General features: G+C 38.5%; 1 protein-coding gene across 2 annotated transcripts in view; it reads right to left on the minus strand.

The window, feature by feature from the left end:
• The window catches only part of amacr (alpha-methylacyl-CoA racemase), a 92,433-nt gene that overhangs the window by 57,904 nt on the left and 12,291 nt on the right, over positions 1-22,238 (minus strand). For both annotated transcript variants that reach the window (XM_028802630.2, XM_028802631.2), the window contains 2 exons: positions 14,133-14,276; positions 2,707-2,867 (listed from right to left, as the gene is read on the minus strand). In XM_028802630.2, coding sequence (XP_028658463.1) covers positions 2,707-2,867; positions 14,133-14,276 — 305 coding nt within the window. The remainder of the gene's footprint in view (positions 1-2,706; positions 2,868-14,132; positions 14,277-22,238) is intronic.

Here is a 22,238-nt window from a genome sequence, read left to right on the forward strand (position 1 = left end):
AATTTTTTACCCTAATGAACCTTGATGACCACATCCTGTCTTACACATGTTTACAGTTAATTAAACAGCGTAATGAAAATATATAGAAAATGTTAATTAGGTAAGTGTTGTAGAATAAAAAATATAAAAACACAAAATGTGAGAAAAACAGGATTTAAAAATATAAAAGACTGTAACATTTAAGGTCAAACACTGAGAAACTGAAAATGTGACAGACAGACAGACAGACAGACAGACAGACAGACAGACAGACAGACAGACAGACAGACAGACAGACAGACAGACAGACAGACAGACAGACAGACAGACAGACAGACAGATAGATAGATAGATAGATAGATAGATAGATAGATAGATAGATAGATAGATAGATAGATAGATAGATAGATAGATAGATAGATAGATAGATAGATAGATAGATAGATAGATACTTTATTAATCCACAAGGGAAATTCACATTCTCCAGCAGCAGCATACTGATACAATAAACAATATTAAATTAAAGATTGATAATAATGCAGGTAAAAAACAGACAATAACTCTGTATAATGTTAACGTTTACCCCCCCGGGTGGAATTGAAGAGTGGCATAGTTTGGGGGAGGAACGATCTCCTCAATCTGTCAGTGGAGCAAGACAGTGACAGCAGTCTGTCGCTGAAGCTGCTCTTCTGTCTGGAGATGATACTATTTAGTGGATGCAGTGGATTCTCCATAATTGATAGGAGCCTGCTGAGCGCCCGTCGCTCTGCCACAGATGTTAAACTGTCCAGGTCCATGCCAACAATAGAGCCTACCTTCCTCACCAGTTTGTCCAGGCGTGAGGCATCTTTCTTCTTAATGCTTGGGACTGGGGTGATGCAAAATGTTTTCCAAAGCCTCGGGACTCTCCCCGCTCCCCGCTTCCAAGCTCAGGTTGAAGATGCGCTGTAGAGGACCCCCCAGCTCCGATGCACAGACCTTCAGCAGTCATGGCGATACTCCATCTGGACCCGCTGCTTTGCTGGCACGAAGTCTCCTCAACTCTCTGCTCACCTGCGCTGTTGTAATTATTGGTGGGGATGTCTCTCCTATGCTGGTATCAGCAGAAGGATGGGTGGAGGGTGCAGTACTCCGAGGTGAGAGTGAGAGTGGGTTAGGGTGGTCAAACCTGTTAAAGAAGTTGTTCATTTGGTTTGCTCTCTTCACGTCTCTCTCGATGGTGGCACCCCGCTTCGAGCTGCAGCCAGTGATGATCTTCATCCCATCCCACACTTCCTTCATGCTGTTATTCTGCAACTTCTGCTCCAGCTTTCTCCTGTACTGCTCCTTCGCCGCCCTGAGCTGAACTCGGGAGTTCCTTCTGCACGCGCTTGAGCTCATGCTGATCACTGCTTTTAAAAGCCCTTTTCTTCTGGTTCAAAAGGCCCTTGATGTCACTTGTAATCCATGGCTTGTTGTTAGCATAGCAGCGTACAGTTCTTACTGGAACTACAATGTCCATACAGAAGTTGATGTAGTCGGTAGTGCAGTCAACAACCTCCTCAATGTTCTCACTATGTGATCCCTGCAGGATATCCCAGTCTGTAGTTCCAAAGCATTCTCTCAGAGCCTTTTCTGCCTCCGGGGACCACTTCCTGAATGAGCGTGTAGTTGTAGGTAGGACCCTCACTCTTGGTTTGTAGTGAGGCTGAAGCAGAACCAGGTTATGATCTGCTTTCCCAAGCGCAGGCAGCGGGGTGGCGCTGTATGTGTCTTTAACGTTTGCATACAGTAAATCAATAGTCTTATTTCCCCGGATGTTACAGTCCACATACTAGGAGAAGGCAGGTAATGTTTTGTCCAGCGTCACATGGTTAAAGTCTCCAGCGATTAGCACAAGCGCCTCAGGGTGCTGCGTTTGTAACTTAGCAACAGCAGAATGGATTATGTCACTCGCTGTCTCCACGTCCGCCCGAGGAGGGATGTAAACGATAACAGCAATGACGTGTGCAAACTCTCTGGGTAAGTAATAGGGATGCAAACTTATGACCAACAGTTCGATGTCCCTGCAGCAAATGGAGACTTTGACATTAACATGTCCAGAGTTACACCACCATGTATTAACCTTTGTGCTTCCCGCAGGTACTTGCATCTCTGTCCGCTCTAACCGTGCTAAACCCGGGTAGGCCCACGTTAGCATCTGGGATGGTGGTAGTTAGCCACGTTTCGCAAAAGCACAACAAACTGCATTCTCTGTAGGTTCTGACATTTTTCACCAGCGCACTCAGTTCGTTGATCTTATTTGAGATTGAGTTCACATTTCCCAGAATCACAGAAGGCACCGAGGGCTTAAAACGCCACTTTCTCGCAAGCCGCTTAATTTTCTGCTTAGTGCCAGCTATGCTTTCACAATACCGCTTTCTTACCTCATTGGGTAAATAGGGTACCACTCCGGCACTGGCATTTGTTCTCAGTGCTCTAAGTTGAGTACTTGAATAGATGAGTCTCGGCGTGTAAAAATCCATGCCCACGTTGTAAAAGTAAGTGTGTCCAGGGAACGAATCCACATAAAATAAAGTGATAGGAGTGATCAATAAAAAAGAGAAAAAATAAAAGTAGAAAAATAAGTAAGTAGAATAATAAAGTCGTACACGGAGCTGCTGAAAAGGCTGCCACTCTCGGCGGCGCCTGAGTCATTACTGAGCCAATTCTTGTTTGTATGTCAAATTACAAAAGATGGTTACTTACCATACTTGTATCTACAACCTGTCCCTTTCCAGACTTAGTCCTTTCAAGCAAAGCCATTATAATGCCCATGGTGCATATTAGTCCTCCTCCAGCAAAGTCAGCCAGCAGATTAAGTGGTGCATATGGGTTTTCATGTGCTCTGCCAAGCATGGACAACAGACCTGAATTCAAGCAAACAAAAACAGAAAGAATTGCAGACTTTTGCCATTCCACAAAAGAGTGCGATAAAAAAAAATATTGAGAGCCACAAAATCTGTTGGTAATGCTTTACAAATCTTAATGTTACAGTTTATTCTACCTTTTGTAATAATAATAATCAGAAAAAAATCCATTGGAAAACCTTTGAATGAGGTTAGGCATAAAGTGCCTCTTCTTGGAAACATAATTTAAACTTTTAAAGAACAAGAACACTGAGCTTTAACTCATGCTAAAACCGATGATATACAGTAACTGTTTATGGTAAGATGTGCGTTTACAGACGGTATCTTACAGACTGTATATTTGACTAAACTGCCAAAATCAGCAAATTGTACTTTAAATATGGGTGGACACAGAAAAGGGCCATTTCTGTAATGTCTACAGAAAAACTTTGGTAAATGCAAAATTATACATAACCTCAGTATTGGGTTAATAATATCCATTTCCAATAATATTTACCCATTTATACTATCAAGGAAACCAACAGCCAGACATATAAGAATTATTGTGTGTATGTATATATATATATACACAGTGTATATATTAATTTCTCTATGTGCACTAAATGCTGTGTACACATGACAATAAATATGAACTTGAGATGTGTGCAGTGATAATTTGGTTTCTTCTAGTCCATATTTTGATGGTACAGTGTAACAGTGGTCAGCACAGCTGCCTTACAGATATAGAGTCATGGGTTTGAATCCTGCCTTTTCATCATTGTTGTGAACTAGGAGTCCCAAAGTACAGAAGTTCCAAAACCATTTCCAGAAATGCTCACTACAGAAGGAAATATTGCCAAAAACCCAGACTAGACACAAAGGGCCTAGTAGAATTGTTATAAAATGAAAGATTTATTCTTCACAAAAAAATGTTTTCCAATCACAATGAATCTCTTTGGAGCACAAAGGCAAAATGGAATTGCTTGCAGCATGAAGGCAATCCATATCAAACCAGTTCTAAAACAAAAGAAATTCCAATATCAAGGTCAAAACACAGAGCAGAAAGTCAAAAATCCAGAATAACAATAAACACAAGTAAACTCACCAACTCCCTATCATATTCATAATAAATCTCCAGGAACTGTGGGAGACCCCTGTAATTTATAGGGCAGAGGGCAGATCCTGGCAGCAATTGGCAGGTGGCCCCACCTCTCGGAGGATTCCCCACAAAACACATGGGGCATAAAATAGGCAAAGAAAATATAGTAGACTAGCCATGTGCGCCCAACTACGTTGCGCATGTTAAAGTTGTCTGTGAAGGGCTCCCTGTTTGAACGCGGCTGCCAGTCGTGAACTGGGCCCTTCGTCGCACAGCATTATGATTTTTTATAAGGGAAACAAAAGAAAACCCTTGGACATTGATTCGATAGGAACGGCCTACTTGGAATCACTGTCCGAATAGTAATTATGTGGTGGTGTAGGAGCATTTCTGCTTCTCTCCGTTCACAGTCCGTCTCGTTTTCACGACGCTGTCGTTTCCTCTCACGATCTCTTCTCAACCTTTCTCCAATCTCGCAGGTTGCTTTGTGGCACTCCAAAGAGTAAGGCAATATACACGGAGCAATAGTTATAAAAGGGGGACACATAGGTATCCAGGCTCTTTAAAGCATAAATAGGGATCACTTCACTGACATGTGAGCAAGCCACGGTACAATTGTGAGACGCGCAGCACTTTCCGGCTACAACGTACCAATAATAATTTCCGGAACGTGCGGTTACGTTGTCATTCATTTTACGCACTGTCTTTCTTTCATTCATATGTTACGTAGGCACGTACCTTTTATCTTCGGCAATCTCATTCTCTAACCAGGCCTCAGGAGCTAACCAGTGTAACACTGTCCACCACCCCTTTCGTTGTTCCGGCACATTGTTGACATCCGTGAGTAACAACAACGTACTAAACTGGAAGGTGGTCTACGCATGCATGGAATTCGCGGACAAACAAAGATCAAGATCCAAATGAAGATTGTATATAAAGATTAGTTAATTTAAAGCACAACAATTTGTTTAGTTTGAATGTCTGTGTTTTGAGGTGTGACTGGAGTACTACAGTCTTCAGTAGTATAAGCCTGGAGGAGATTCTTAATGCAATGCCTATGTTTTAGCTGTCTCTCTACTGCCATCTAGTGCTTCTTCTTTTAATTCATTCGCGGACAAACAAAGATCAAGATCCAAATGAAGATTATATATAGAGATTATTAACAAAAGTAACATTAACATAAACAAATGAATCAGCAAAGAACAAAAGGGACATAAAACAAGACTTTGAACCCCAGCCAGAGCAGGAACTTTGGCTGAGATATAACAATCATTGTGTTCATTTTGCATGCTCTTCCTGTGTCTAAGTGGGTGTTCCTCCAGGTACTCCACTTTTCCTCTCACATACCCAAGGAGATGCTGGGTAGGATAACTCGCAGCTATAATTTGGTCCTATATAAGTGTGTGCTGGACTAATTTTCATCCAAGGCTATTTCTTGCTATGCATCATCCAGTGTTGTATATATATCCACCCTTCACACCACTATTTAAAATCATATTATCAATTAACTGTAGTCACCCTTAAATGATTACGAATCATCTTTATCACATTACGTACTTCAAGCTTTCACTGCTATGCTCAAAAGTTAGGGGTGCTGCAGTACCCAAAGCACCCAATCACTTAACACCCTTGCATACTTATGTTAAATGACTGTATGATGCGATAAGCTTTGTACAATTTTTCCCCAATGTACCCTCTATGTTATTAATACAGTTCACATTTTCACTTCAAAAGTTAAAAAGTAAGAATATTCTGCAAAAATATACTTCTGAGGTTGGGAAAAAATCAATGAATTGAAGGAATATTTGTTACTCTGTAAAAGGTAGGAAACTGTCCTGGACAACATGTTAGTCCATCACAATGAAACTGCATAATGTAAACTTGAAAACCTGTAAGTGGACATACAGTCCACAATTACTGTATCAATTAAGCACACAATAGAAAGATTCAATTGCATAAGCACTTTCTGTTGGTATTTCAGTATTATCTTAAAAGCAGGGACTATTTCTGTAAAAAAAAATGTCTTTGGAGAAAAACAAAACCTATAGTGCATGGAAGATGATTATTTTTCATTAGAAAAATTTACTAAAACTAAGTCAACCTTGAAATTACAAAAAGCGATCAAGAAATTTGAGTCTCTTCAAATTAATGAGCAAGTTAATATAATACTGTACATGAAAATATATAAATCCTGATATCCACTGCTCTTAATCCAAAATCTGGTGTCAGCAGCAAAGGAAATTAAGTTGTAATTGTATCATTTGTCTACCAGACTATATAGTATATTGTTTAATAATCTTGCAATTACAGTATTTATTATTCTTGCATTATTATTACCCACAATATAATGATTAACTTTACAAAACTGACTTCTCCTGTTTATTTTTGTACTCTGTTATTGAGTGAATGATTGCATTACAAATAGGTGTATTCCATGTCAGTAACACAGACAGTACAACACCTTTTTCAAAACGCATCAGATATTCCCACCATGACCCATCCCGACAGCAAAGAGAGAAAGGAGCCAACTTAACTTGAAGTTCACAAGGCTAACAATAGTTCTACTTGCCCAAATAATCGAGGACAACATTAATAAGTGTTTTTTTGCCAGTTTCATGTAAAGTAAATTACATTTTTTTTTAATTTCCTATTGTATTATACTAGGTGAGTTAGGATTCCTCCAGTTGAGCAAGACAACGACCACATATTAGCAATGTAGTGTACGGCATAACAATTGGTTAGTCATTAAGCAGTAGTGTTCTATCAGGTAATACCCCAAACAATCCTGATCTTGTGAAATGTTAGATGGAAATAATTTCTTTGTTCGTTTTGAAAGAACTTTAGACAAAATACCGTATTTCCCCAAAAATAAGACCTACTCTGAAAATAAGACATAGCATGATTTTCAGGGTGCTCTGTAATATAAGCCCTAGTCAAGATCGTCAGCTGAAAAGTAAGGCGACTAAGGCCAGATTTATACTTCACGCAACGCGATGCGTGCTCCTGTGGATGCTACTGCTACGCAAGCGTTGTACTGTTTATACTTGCATGTGTACTTTCTTTAAATCTGGAAGATTCCACCAGGTGGCAGTGCGAGATATCATCACAGTGAGAAAGACGTTCAGCTTCGCTGTGTTGTGTATCGCCCTAAGCATCCATTAAATTCTGAGGACACCTTGCCACAATACCACTGAAAAGGATGTTTACATCCATCAATCCAGGGATGCGCCCATTCCAGCAAGCATCGTGTGCAAGACAGAAACAAAATCCCTGGACGGGGCATCAGCTCATCACAAGCTGAACATAAGCATACACATACATTAGCGTCACTTTAGCATCAGCAAATCCCCAAACCTTCATGTCTTTGGAAGTAAAACAGAGCACACTTTGGAAACCCACCAGGAAAACATGCAAACTTCAGGCAGGAAACACCAGCGACATGACTCCCTGCAAGACAGCAGTGCTACCGCTCTGCCACCGTGCCGCCCCCATATGTGCAATTATTAACAGTATTCATTATTTAAACGGTTAATGATTTATCTGTAAAATGTAACATACATACTTTAATGCATTTCATTATGAAAGTGATATCAAGTATAAATCTAAGGATTCTAAAAGTGCAGAGAGTTGGAATATCATAAATGTGTTCTGTGTGGTGATCTACTGCTGCTTGCCGCTGCTGTCAGGTCAGAAGGAAGCCCCAGAAGCACGCAGCGATTAACAACTGAGTCGGTTTTAAGATGACGTTTACAATGGTCAATGGTAAAGTAAACTACTGTACAAGGTTAAAGTGAACATTTCGAGATTAAAGATGAAATTTCTACTTTAATCACAAAACAAACCTTTTCACCATGTCTTTAATTTTTTTTTTCTCTATGGCTCAAATACTCTGCTGTACATGCTGATGATGACATAGAAGACGGTATGTGAGACTTTAAAATTATATTGTGGCATTACGTTGGGGAATATGCAACACTTGAATATAAAAATCACCACAAATGCATTTGTATATAGGAATTTTCCTTCACCACATCAAACCACTCATCAAACATCGAAGCACACTTATCGATCTCAAAGGATCCTAAAAGCAGCTGGAGTCACAAGAAATTGAGGCTGGAATTCAGGGTTTGAATGTGGAGAGTTATGACGATATTGCAGGAGAAGATGACATGACTGTATTTTAATAAGTGTAGATTGTTGTACATGAATAAATATAAGACATCCCCTGAAAATAAGCCCTAGTGCTTCTTTTGGAGTAAAAATTAATATAAAACCCGGTCTTATTTTCAGGAAAATACTGTATAAATATTTTGTTCAACACATATTTTGCCTAACGTGCATTCTAAAATATTTATATTTCTTATGAGGAAATCGGATACTAACATCTGGTGTAGAGGTTTGCATAGAATCTTTCCTTCTGTACCGTCCATAAACATAACTGGCATCAGTAGAGCTCTTTTTTTTTATAGAATTCTTCTGGGTAACCATCTAAACCTCCAGATTTTCTGCTTTGTAGGACATTAAATGTCTATCCAGCTCATCTGTACATTATGCCTGCTGCTGTAGCATTTCTATGTTATTAAAAAAATCCTTACTTACAGTATTACTTTATTTTCATTATGAGTAGAGCAATTTATTGTAATAAAATAAAAAATATCTTAGGTTAAGTGCAGTTCAATAAAACATACAATCAGTGCTATATTCCAGGCATATGTTTCAAATTAATTCAAACTCAACATCCCTTCCCTGCTTAATTTGGTTAGTGAAGTGTACTGAAAACACAATACAATGACATCAAAATGGTTAACCAGAGGTCTACTTTTTTACTTTAGAACAGTGTTAATGCATTCTGTGTTCCTAACCTTTTCTATGTCCTACACCTCCTACAAAAGTAATATCATATTTGAAAATGGAGAAGTCAAATTTCTCATTTTTGAACCACAAATTCAACCACATACAGTACTGTGGGTGAATAAATTGAACTCAGAAAAATAAGCTTTTAGCTTAGTGCATAAAATTTAAATATAAATTGAGCAATTTACCTTTATAGATCTCAATAATCTTGTAAATGTGTCCCTTGTGAAGCTTAGACGCTTGATTGATGACCAAGAGGTTGGAGTATCCCGCAAAGTATCAAGCACTGCATGGAAATGACACATGATTTACGATCGAGGGATTTGAGGGATTAGAGTTTCCCATGAAGCAACAGGTGTCAGTGTGCTGCTAGGCAAAGAAACACAGTCGAAGAGCACTGTCCCCTGATAACGCCTGCACTGCAGTTCAAAAACAGTTTAAATTGCTGTGCTACTTCCACGACTGCCAGCAGAAGAGATGGGCTACGTGTAAGAAGTAGGTGTTGCATCCGATTCAACCCCCTCTGCAACTTGGCAAAATGTCACTCAAACCTCAGAAGCCATGCCATTTCACAATCAGGACTTGCACACAAATCAATACGAGACCTCACCCTTTTCTAGGGATCATTGTAAGGTCCAAATTCTATTCTCTTATTCACTTTTATGAATACTCTACCCGCAGCAAGGAACCCACAAGAGTGTGCATTTCTGTGGCTCATTCACAGGTGATAATTGTGTGTGGAATGCTTGATTCTTTTCATATCATAGAACAGGAGCACTATCTAATAAATAACCTACAAATGAGAGCACACTGCATGACACTAATTGCACTATGATAAAGTTGGACAACAAGCTCAATTTTGGTGAATCGCGACTCAACCCTCATCTTTGTCAGAACCCCTGAAATGCAATTTCACACCACAGGTTGGGAACCCCAGCTTTAGACTATGAGTTCCAGACAAAACTTGCTTTTTTCTTTGATTCTAGGTAAAATATGGCATCCCTTTCCCATTAATTTATGTTACAGTTCTTCCAATGGAGTAAAATAAAATGAAGTGCAAGAGTGTAGTGCAAGATATCACAATAGACTTTTCGTGGCATAATCTAGTCCCATCTGGTATGACTTTGAATAATGCTGTTAGAGGATAAGGAGTAAACGCAAAGCTGTTTGGTAAATATGCAAAGCTCATAATGTTCTGGGTGTAGGGTATTCCTACAACAAATGACCTAGTGAGGCAAACACTCAGTGACAATGTTCACAATTCAGACCTTGTCGTAGACATACTTCAGATTATTTTGGTCTAACATACGTATGTGCAATGTACAATTAATAACTGGATTATGTCATGTTTTGCCCAAATTGATGAGGCTGAGTTTCATTCCCTATCTGATATTCTAGTTTGAATTCCCTGTTCCCACCACTTCCTTACATCACTTAGGGGCACTCTGTTTCAAGTGTGTTGAAAGAGTCTGGAAATGCTGCTTATATCTTTATTATTACTAGTCAGTACAGTTTCAAACATACTGTAAATATCGATGGAAGATTAAAAACATTGGACAGGCTTCTTTCTACAAAGTTTCCGATTTATCTCACGTCCTACATACTGTCAATACAGATTAGTCTAAAGGTCTGAAAACCAGGAGACTTCCATAAATTAAATACTGTATCATTTAAGGATGGTTAGAATATATGATTATAATGCAATTATTGTCACGTATACAGAGAAAAGTAAAATTCTTACTTGAATGTGCTATTGCTCATAAGCAACTAGCAGAAATGCTTAGACTTTAAAATGTCTCCCATACCTTTGTAGCACATTTGGAGCAAATGATATGCCACTGGATTGCTGGTAAACTGGTGCTAGTTATGGATCATATGCAGAGCAAATGAAAAAGTTGTGAGTTTAGGCAGAATTTCCTTTCCATAACTAACTAAACAGTTGCAGTTGTATTAACTGTTGCTTTCTATCACAGTCTCAGAGTACATATATTATTAGCAATATAGGTCTTTGCAAAGATATTTTTTTTGTTTTTTTTTTTTATAAAAATAAAGTTACATCCATGCATCCATTTCCTTAACCTGCTTATCCAGGGCAGGGTTGTGAGGCAGCCCGAACATATCCCAGCAGTCATCAGGCACAAGGCTGGAACAATCCCTGGACAGAGTAACATGCCAACCCATCACAGTGCAAATATAGGAATACTTTAAAAACCATACAGCAAAGATGGGAAGAATATTGATTTTAACATTGTTATTTCTCCTAGCTAATGTATGCTGAATAGATGACCATCTATTAACATCTTGACTGATACTTCACATTAAATTGTAAAATTTGCATTTGAATAGTTCTTCATTATGTCTGATGAACTTATATCTTATTAGTCTTTTATCCATGTTCATAATAAGAATGAAGTTATTTACTGTAAATAATAGTTGCTTCTTTTCTCTTGCAGTCAATAGTCTATACTCCTTGCAACACCACTCTTTATTCTGGAAATCTTAGTGGTGGGTGATCTTGTATGCTCATCATTCATTTTAGAGATATATCTGATTAATTATGCTGCCCTACTGGTTTGCAATTTACTTCCATATGAAATGCAGAAGATTCATTATTATTCATTATTAGGAATTCATTATTTTCAACAGAAAATACAAATTTTGCTAATTGCAATGAACTATTTCACCAACTGAAAGTTAAATTGATAATGCTTGATATTCTGTATTCCAGAGAAAGCTGAGTTTTGTCAGAAATAAAGGGCATCATAACTACAAGACTTAATAGTGTTCTGCTATAAGACAGAAAACTATCAAGACACACTGACAGAATTAAGGACTGGGGAAACATGTACAGTAAAAGTTGAACCAGTAAGTCAGAATACTTAGCAATAAACCCAATATGTAATCCTAAACTCAAAGTCAACAAAGAGAACTAGAAATCCCAAAAAAACAAAGTTTCACACACACACAGATTTTTTTATGGAGTTTGTATGCTGAAATCCGATCGATCTGGAAGTATCTGACACAAATCTTTATCCCATCTGCTCCATGACGTCATGCGTCAAACATCTCTGGCCGTTCTACCTGACAACACAGTAGCAGCTGCTAGCAAAATTAATACAAAACAGCTGTGCCCACAGAATAAAAGATGGTGCTGCAGAATGACACAAATATATTTACCACCTTCAAAACAGTGCTATACATAAAATCAGAGAAATCAATTCAGCATAGTCAAAAACCTTGAGTTTTGTTTTGGTACTCGAGTTCCTTTCCATACACTGCATTAAATACTATACAGTACGTGTTTAACTGAGTTTTTGGTGTGTCCATTAGTGGGCCTTCTAAGGAACGGATTTCCTATATAGTAGCCTAATGCTGCTCTGTACTTCCTGCTGCTGAAAAAGGTTCCCAGCAATTACATCATAGAAGAACAGGTGGGTTTAGAGAATAAATTGATGAATGAATCTTACATTCTGCCATAAGACTGGGGCTGCACTCTATCTTGTTTGGGATCTGCACCAGAGTAAAGTAAAATGTGTACACAACATAATTTAAGGCATCTAAAGCATGTTCAGCCAGTCACAAGCTTTTTTTTTCCCATCTCCACTCTATCTGAGAATTCAGTAAAGCCAATGTTCTCAAAAATGCCAACCTGGTTTAAATTAAACTGCATATTAGAAGTTAATACCCTATTATGCAAACAGTTGCAGATTTCTCACTTTTGGCCAATACAATAAGGTCAGTATTGGCCAAAACTATAACCAATTGATTTTTTTTTAATTTTAGGTGATTATTCAATGAAAAAAATGTAGTCATAATTACAAACAGCAGACACTATCATTAGCAAGAGCTGGAAAACAAAATCTTAGACCAATTTTAAATGCACTTTTACTAATCCAAGGAGATGAGCATATATCAGCCAAGAACTTTAAATCTCATGTCATGTGAAATCGCTTTTCCTGGTGAGGGTTGTGGATGCAGGATGCCACAACTATTGATTATAGCTCTTCTTGGGAAATTCACAGGTATTCTCAAACCTGCCATTTTTTCCAGTATGCCCTGGGTCTAATGCAGGGTCTGTGCCCAGTGGGACGTGCCTGGAGCAGCTCTAGGGGGAGCCACTCAGGAGGCATCTTTATGGTATGCACAAAACATGTAGGTCTTGCATTTTAGGACCACAATAGCACTAATATATTAAAAAATAAAGAACCTTTTTCCAAAAGATTAGGAGAACTGGAGGGAAACAAAGAGCAAACTGCAGTCTTAAACCATGTTATTAAAATCAGTATAATGTGAAGGCCAGCAGTGTAATAATTATAACAGTTTATCTGCTCATATCACTTTGTAATCTATTGCTCTTATTTTATCCTCTTTAGTGGTAGTTCATTTTCTTCCCTCTCCCCTTATATTTATACTCTTAAATTTATTGTTTCTCAGTCTGTCTTACCACCAAATTACAGTTTTCTCTCTGGGCACCATTGCTTCTAAATTGATACCGCCATCTAGATGTAAAACCACCGAGCATCTCAAATCAAATCAAATCAAATAGCCTTTTATTGTCAATTCACTATACAGTATGTGCAGAACATACAGGAGAATCGAAATACTGTTTCTCTCTCATCTTCGTAGTACAATAAAATATAAAAAGTATAAAAGTATAACATAGAAAATAAATAACATTAGAACTTGTAAGTAGACCTGTGTACAATGTGCAAAAGCCAATTACAGTAAAAAAAAAATGACAAGGTGCATTATAGAGTAGCTTATGAGATGTACAAACAGACAAACAGCAGCAGATGTAATATCGAGTCTTTATATAATACCAGCTGAGGTAGAGTACTTGGTAGATAGTGATTCTTGTTACGGTCCTGGGGCAAATCCATAACAAGGTTCTAATAATTGGCACCTAATTTGGAACACCTGATTCTGAAGTGGTGATAAATATAGGGGTGTACTTACTTTTCCAATGACAATTCTGAATTTTTGTTGATTTAGATGAGAATGAATGTCAATTTTATGTGTCACTTGTTCAAGTATATCACCTTAATCCGTAGGCAAAGTTTTCATGAAGATGTACTGTTTGCCTTCTGAAATATGTTGAAAAAGTCAACAATTTCTGTGGGGTGTACTTATCTTTTGACATGACTGTGTATTCAAAAACATTTTCATTTATGCATTATTACAAATTAAAAAGATTTAAACATACTCACAAATGTGTAAAAATACAAGAACTACTCATTCAGTTCAAGGACTAAGCACAACAAGTAAATGACATGTAGTTTACACTTTTATTTGTCAATGTCACCTGCTTAAAAGAGTTTGCTTTTGAGATTTACCTGACATTGCAATATAGTTGATGTCATGACCAGCTGCTTTTGCATATGATCCACTCTGCCCAAATCCCGTAAGCCTTGCATAAATTAATCGAGGATTTTCATTAAGCAGTTCCAGGGGGCCAAGTCCAAGCTTCTCCATTACACCTTTGAAGGAAAAAATGATATATCTTTATATATGAAACCATAGCATTTAAGGCATATTACAGCTTTAAAGAAAGCAAAAAAAAACATTGTGCAGATCACATAGTAAACTTACCCTGAAAACATTTTCAGTGTGACACAGCCACATGCTAAAAATAAAAAGTTAATACCAATAAGATCAATTAAAAAAAAAAAAATTAAGTGACTCTTAAAGAAATACTTGGAGAGTTGTAACATAAACGGTCATATAACATTTGTCAGAAAACAAATGGATTACTCCCAAAACTTTTGAGATAATGTTCTGTGAGTCAAAAGTGTAACTTTTTGAAAGACGTGAGTCCTGTTACATCTGTCATAAAGTTAACACGGCTTTCCACAATAAGAACATCATACCTGCAGTCAAACATGGTGGAAGTAGTGCTACAATGTGGGGATTCTTTGCTGCTTCTTGGGCTGGGTGACTCGCCACAACTAAGGGAAACATGAATTCAACTCTCTACCAGAAAGTAATGAAGGGGAAGGTCCAGTCATTAGTATGTGATCTGAAGCTCAGCTGAGGGAGAACGATACAAAGCAAAAGAGCAAGTCCACCTCTAAAAGGCAGAAAAAAAAACAAAAATAAAAGTAAGGTTTTGGTGCGGCCTACTCAAAATCCTGACTTGATCCCCATTGAGATGTGGCGGAACCTTAAATGGGCAGTACATAGCCGAAAACTCAGTGTAGGGCTCTGCGATGTCTTTCCAAAGGTCACCTTGTCATTCCAAAACATTGTCAATATACAGTACAATGCTATGGCAGGGCATTGGGTGGGCAGAATTTTTCGGGACTCAGTAGCTTGGTTGTCTCACAAATTGTTGCAACCATACATTGCATATGTAGCGGTAATGTTATTCCTATGATTTGAAGGTGATTTGCTCCAAGATCATTTAAAAATACTACAAATCGTGATGCCGTATTCACACACAATTCTAAAATAAGATTTGCCTCATTTTAAATGCCTCATTGGATTTGAATAAATGTCTACCAACAGGAAACTAGAAGTTATGACATTCTCAGATGTTCTCTTTCTACAATATGAACAAACAAAGCGACACACATGCATTATAGAAAAAAAAAATCGTACTTCATGTTTGACTGTGGCTTGGCTATAATATATATTTTGTCTTTTCTTATGCATACAGATGACATGTTGCCTAAAATGCATAAAGCGAAGTGTTGATTAGTATATTGAGCTCCCAATGTATAATGTGTATGCAGGACAATGACAGTAGCTTTTTTAAAAATGTAAGACTTGCTTTGATATATAGTATATTCAGTTTTTTTTCAGACTTATTATCTGGTTTACATAGTACGATCACTTTCCTATTGGAGAGACCCTCTGTGTGGACAGAGGAGAAAGTAAGGACAATTTGGATTGCGGCAATAATAAAAAATTGAAAGGTTTATTCTCCCAAAGCATGTATATATGTATTTATTTATTGACTTATCTATTTATGTATTTATTTGTTTATTTAAAGGAAACAAATAAAGTTCTTTCTCTCTTTCTTTCTTAGCAATGTTAGAGTAAGAAAAGAAGGAAGCTATTTACTATTTACAGCCCCGACTGTCTCTTCTCCATTGTTATGGCCATGGAGAATGCCCTGACTGCTTCTCTGGTGTTTCATTCGGCCCCAACACACACTGTTTCGCTATTGTGACTTGCACACTTTTGATCCTTTCAGTCCTCTTCATTACTTGATGTGAGGGTGCGTGTGGGCTCCTTGTTCCCTCTTCATTTTTGGGAGCCTCTTGAACCCGACACCATCAGTACTGTAACTGAGATGAGCTTGGCAGATGAGGACAAACCACACTTGGAGCATGAGGATGGTGTAAAAGTGATCAGTGCTTTTATTAAAAACAATTCTCAGAACAAGGTGCCCCAAAATAAAAAGTGCAGCGCTTCAAAACTGTCCAAGGTGAGGTGGAGGTTAAAATCAAAATAAATAAATCCATTAAAAACAAGGTTAAAATCAACTGGCAGGAAACTGTCTTTACTAAAAAGCCCAGTGCCTTTTCCTCACTCCTCTGCTCATCCCATAGAGGCCTTACTGACAAACACAGCTGTCCTTCCGCAGGTCTGGGTCCCTGCTGTCCCATGGCTACAGTAAGGCTCCCTCTCTGGACCTAGACTTGAGACCCCAGCGGCCATGGTGCTCATGTTAGAGCACTCCTCCCAAGCCTTCAAGACCCCCACTGCCTTCCTGGTCTTCTACGGCGAGTCGCTCCTTCTTATGGAGATCGCTCTGGCTCCCAAGGTTGCTCAGCCACAGCAATCACTCCTTCAGCCCACGGTGTCAGTCTCTCGCTCTGCTCAAGGGGCTCTCCTTCCCAGCTGCCTGCCTTCTCTCCCTCAAGTCTGCTCCCTTCAGCTCGCTCACACTGGCTTCTTCCGCCTCCTGCTTTCTCTCTCTCTCTCTTTCTGTAACTTCCGTTCATTTCTTGTTTTCTTCGATTCTTGAGTTCCCTCCTCTCGCACTCACACTTCCCTTTTAAAATGGGGACGTGGCACAGCTGTGGTAATCAGCAGCTCCCAGCATAAATTACGGTCATGGGCGATCCTACACCTGTGCACTAAGTAGAGGGCAGTCCGCACCCGCATCGCGCATGGGAACCACTCTCACCACAACACCCCAAGAAGACGGGAATGCAGAGATTATTTATTTAAACCACCAAACAGCATCGAACCTCAATTTACCACACTTACCCCTTCCAACTGTCACAGCTTGCTCCAGCTCCTATTTCAAAACCTTTCACCTTTTTGCACAGAAAGCCCCTTTCCTGTGAATATCATTGGTTACGTGGAACACATTGAGCTCAGCCCTTAGTTTGTTTCAACAATTTTAATCTACATAGGCTGAAGTCCATTGGCCGCAGACCTTTGTATTGGCCAGTGCCAAAAACAAATGCTCAGTCATCCACTTAAGGGGTCCCCTTGAAGCTTCAAGATCCGTTGGTATCAGTCCATTTCAAGCACTCGGACCACGTGGAGACTGCAAGCACCACAGCAGCATTTTCCATTTTCCACTAATCAGGCTCCCTTCCCTCAAATATAGTGCACTCCTGCTAAAGAAACTACGCATGTGCCCCTACTGTGAATAAGTACCTGACAGTTTTCTTGTGAGGCGCACAAGAGTTAAAAAAAAAAAAAAAAAAGTGATGACTATAGTTTGCCACTTCGAGAAATTTTCTGCAAATGTTTGGGGCCAATCAACGATGGACAATATCATCGACATACTCCAATTTGGCTGATTCAGACTGAATTAAAACAATTCGATAGAGAAGAGTGGGACAAACATTCTGCATAGTGATGCCAAAGACTGATTTCCTGTTACAGGAAGTGTTTGATAGCAGTTGTTGCTGCTAAAGATGACATAACCAAGTATTAAGTTTAAGGGGACAATTTTTCACGTGGGGGATATACTGTAGGTGTTGGAGAATTATTTTCCTCCAATAAATCAAGTGATCATATAATAATCATATTATTCAAGTGATCATATAATAATTGTGTATTGAGTTCACTCAGGTGGTGTTTTGTATTACACTAAATGTTTCTGGAGATCAGAAACAATTTAAGTGTCTTGAATAAGCAACAAGAGTGGAAACCAGGAAGGGTGCAATTTATTTTTATAATGCACTACATTAGCTCCTGCACATTTAAAAGTATCTAATCATAATACCAAAAAAGTATTGAATTCTCTACTTGTAGTTTTAAATCTTTTATAAATATACTTAAATATTTCAAGATATCATTAAATTATTAAATGGTATCTCTAAATGATAATTTGGCTTTCCCTACTCTTGTTCTTTCGCATTCTGGGGAAAATGGGTAATTGAACTAATTACACTGATACTTGAAGGTGTGCTGGAGCCAGAAATGGCAACTTTAAGCTCTCTCTTACAAGTCTCTATCGTACTCACTACAATGGAGTTGCAAACAGACAAACTACATCATAATTTCTTCTGCATCTTGTGTAAATTAGAATTTATTAAGCAAATCAGATATTTCAACATTTGCATTATCATTTACTGCATTTTCCATGTATATTATCAGCTTTTGTTTAGTTTTATTTATAATCTTTTTTGAATCAAACAGTGACTCACTTATCAGTTAAGAAAGTATGAATAACGCAAATGGGGAAAAACAATTTGATCTTAGACATCATGGTAAACCAGATTGAATTTTTAATTAACTAACCTTGTTTCAGAACAATTCTGTAAGGTCACAATCTCTTCTAGATTACCTCAAGGTTATCTGCCTTGATGTAATACTGCAAAATGGATGAATTAAAATAACTATTACAACACAGTGCCAAGGGAGGCAGAGCATATGCTGGCATAATGAAATTCAAGGCAAGAATCTGAACTGGAGGAGTAACCAGAACCATTATAGGACATGTTCTTGTACACACTCATATTCACTCAACAAGGCCACTTTACATTTGCTTGCATCTCTGGTATATGAGGGGAAGCAAGAGTAACAAGAAAAACACAAACAGATATGGATACTTTGGGAGAAGGTGTCAGCTCCACACACACAGAGTACTCTCTGGGATTTGAAAACAAGAACTCTGGTACAGTGCTAACCAATGCACAACTATGCCATCCCTAGTAATGTAAGCTTCAAATGAAAAGGTAGGGCTTTTTGATACTATGGCTTTATAGATTATGAAAGTTATTGATTATCACCTTAGTTTTGCTTGTACATCATATCTACAGTACATTGAATGGTCATTTTCTGAGCCACCTTTTTATTTTTAATGTTCCAAAATAATGGACTGTAGCAATGTAAATGTCAAAATCCTCTTTGTAATAGGTAAGGAAATACAATCTGATAATGTGAGTCAGCAACTTAGGAGGTAAATTAGCAAACACTGGGATTTAAATGGCTTGGAATGAAGTATAGAAGTGAGCAACAAAAAAGTGCTACTAAATTGGAAACTCCTTAATGATATATAGTTCTTCTTCTCTTCGAATTGCCTGTTATGCCGACTGCCATGTAGGGCAGCAACAAAGGTCCTCCACTGCTGTCTGTCTTAAGCTAGCTTCCCTATGGTTCCCCAGCTGTGGTTTAGGGTCCTTAACTCTGTCAGATCTACAACATGTGCTTCTGGGTCTCCCTCACTTGCATTCTCCTTCAGGGCTCCAGGGAAGAGCAGTCTTGGTGATGGTGTTCACATGTCTAATCCAACCCCACCTCCTCTTTTTCAGAATAGTATCTATGATATTGTAGCTTATTGGCAACGGGCTCATGGTTTGGAATAGTTCTTGGCCATAAGATGAACAAGAGAAGAATCTTGGTGTGGAATGTAGACAGTGTGTTGATGTCACTTTTTTCTGTCATTCTCCAGAGTTTGACCTGTACAGGGTTTAGACAGGATGCTGCTCTGGTAAAACTTCAGCTTGGTGGTTGTGCTGTGCTGTGATGACCTGCATATGTTTTTGAGTGGTTTAAAAATGTTTCTTGCCTTGTTCAGCCTATTTTGAAGGTGACATTCAGCTTTTTTATCCTGCCTAACTGTGCTGAACAGACTGGTCCGATTCTTGTCCTGGGACTATCTGGAGACTTACGAATTCCATTATTGTTATAATTTTCTGCTTGTCTGGTAGGTTAACTTGGACATCAAGGTCTATTTCTGCTCCTTGTACATCTGCTTCTACAGCTGGTAGAGGCCCATTCGGTACTTGTGTGCTCCCTGCTCTTTCTTTTTTGCGTGTAACTTTCCTTGCTTGTTCTTTACGGGAATGTAATTGTTGCCACAGTACTCGTCTCACACTAAGTTTGTTATCGTATAAACTGTTCCCTGTTCATCTTTTCCAGCTGCCTCCTCTGTCTGGCTTACAAGATCGTTCATGTGTGTTTTTTTGTCACTTCTCACCATTCTCTTAATTTTCTGGTCTAATTCCCTATACTGTAGCTCATATCTTTCCTATAGTCTTTTTGATTTGGTATCTGCAAGCTTCTTCTTCAGTTTTCTTGTCTTTAATGACTTTCCAAGTTTCTGATGATATCCATTCTTTCTTCTTTATAAGTTTGCGACTAAACTAAACTACTCTCTCGAATACATTTATCTTACCAGCTTCTTTACTGAGCCAGTGTCTGTTTCACAAAAATCTGTTATCTCTGCCAGGGCTTGAAATTTGTTCTACTCCTGGAGAATTAAAGCATTTTTCACCTTTTGATCTTGTAACTACTCAGCATCAATTCAACTAGATATGTGTACCTTGCATCCTGTGTTCTTCTCAACTTCATCTTCAAAATTGCTGTCACAATATAACCATCACTTTCTATATCTGCTCCTTTTTTAACTATCTTTCTAGTAGGGAATGTCTCCATGTACCACTGATCATCAATTTAGTTACAAGCTCTGCCATTGGGTGAGATCCTAGTCAATTTATGTATGTCTCGGTGTGGGAAAACTGCACACTGATAGTGAAGGTGTAGGCTGTGGTCAATTCCACAAGTCTCTCCCTACTCTCATTCATGGTACCCCATCCATTCTTCCCCATGACTCTCTCCATATGGTATTTAGGTCTCCCATTAGTACCAAAATATCAAGGTATGGTAATTATTTTCTTAACTTCTATATGTAAATGGTCTTATAAGAATCATTTGTCGGCACATACCACTGGATCAATGTGAGGTTGGCATGTTTTCCTTTCATTCTGGCCACGATTAGTCTGCTGTTGATAGGTTTCCATACCATCTGGTATTTCTCTGTACCTTCCTCAAAATGATAGACACTGCTTCATGGCATTGACTATGTTCTCTTCCTGAGTATACAGTAGTACTGTTTCTCCAGTCTGTGTTCTCATTCTTCCAGATCCAGTCCATTTGTTCTCAGTAAATCTCAGTATGTTTAGCTTATAGCACCTCACCTCTGCTGTAATATACAGCACTTTGCAGTTTTGTACATGGTTCTCATGTTCCAGAAACCGATTCTGGAATTGCATTTGCCATGCAGGAATTCAGTCTTTGTGTCAGTGGCTTCTTTTCAGCTTTTACCTCTGAAAGTCATATGAGTACCATGTGATAACTCTGAAAGGCTGTTACACACAGTTGTGGTTGATTCCTTCGTTGCTGTTTCTCTAACAACGGGGCTTTTTACATGTTGTTAGCCTCATGCCTAACTCCCAAACCTGGAACACAGGGATCACTCTTTGTCTGATCTCTACCTTTTAAATAGTCTGACCTGGGCGGACCTGCCAGGAAATACGTGCCTTTTGGCATAGCTCAAGTGGTCCCTGAGACACAACACGGTGACTATCCACCCCAGTAGAATAATACTGAATTAACTGAATGTTATTGGACCACTGAGACGTAACACCCAAAAAAATGTCAAGTCAATGGCGATAATGTAATCATAAACTGCTAATTCATAAAAGAGTAAGATTAAAACTGACTTTATCTGTTTAGGGCAATAGCCAGATGGCAGTAAATCAACTAAAAGCAGAATATTACTGTCACAACAAAATGGGCTTAAAATATCATTGAGTACTTGGTCATGAATGGGATGTGAAACAGATAAGCCAAACAGTAAGAAACAAGACTTTTTCATTCTTTGTAAAATGGAAAATTGGGAAAACATTGCCTTGTCCTTGATTCTAGGATTTTCCTAATTTTCACAGATGTGATGACGAGGTTAGGGGGAAAAATGTCAGTAGGTCCATCTTGATAGATGCAAAAATGCTGAGCACAATCCTGTTCTCCTCTGCCTACACTATCCCTTCACAGGTTTGGTAATTACATCTTGCCAAAGGAAACTGCCTTCTGCCTCTCCAACTGCTTTTGTAATGGACATACTAAAATCTCAACTCCAAAAATTGACCAACACCTTTCAATTCATCGCTATATTCATCCTAGCCAATACAGACTTTGACTCAATTACCTCACAGTCAAATAATGAATGACCATACTGATCTCAACTG

This window comes from Erpetoichthys calabaricus, chromosome 5, assembly GCF_900747795.2.
Source record: "Erpetoichthys calabaricus chromosome 5, fErpCal1.3, whole genome shotgun sequence".
Taxonomy (NCBI): domain Eukaryota; kingdom Metazoa; phylum Chordata; class Cladistia; order Polypteriformes; family Polypteridae; genus Erpetoichthys; species Erpetoichthys calabaricus.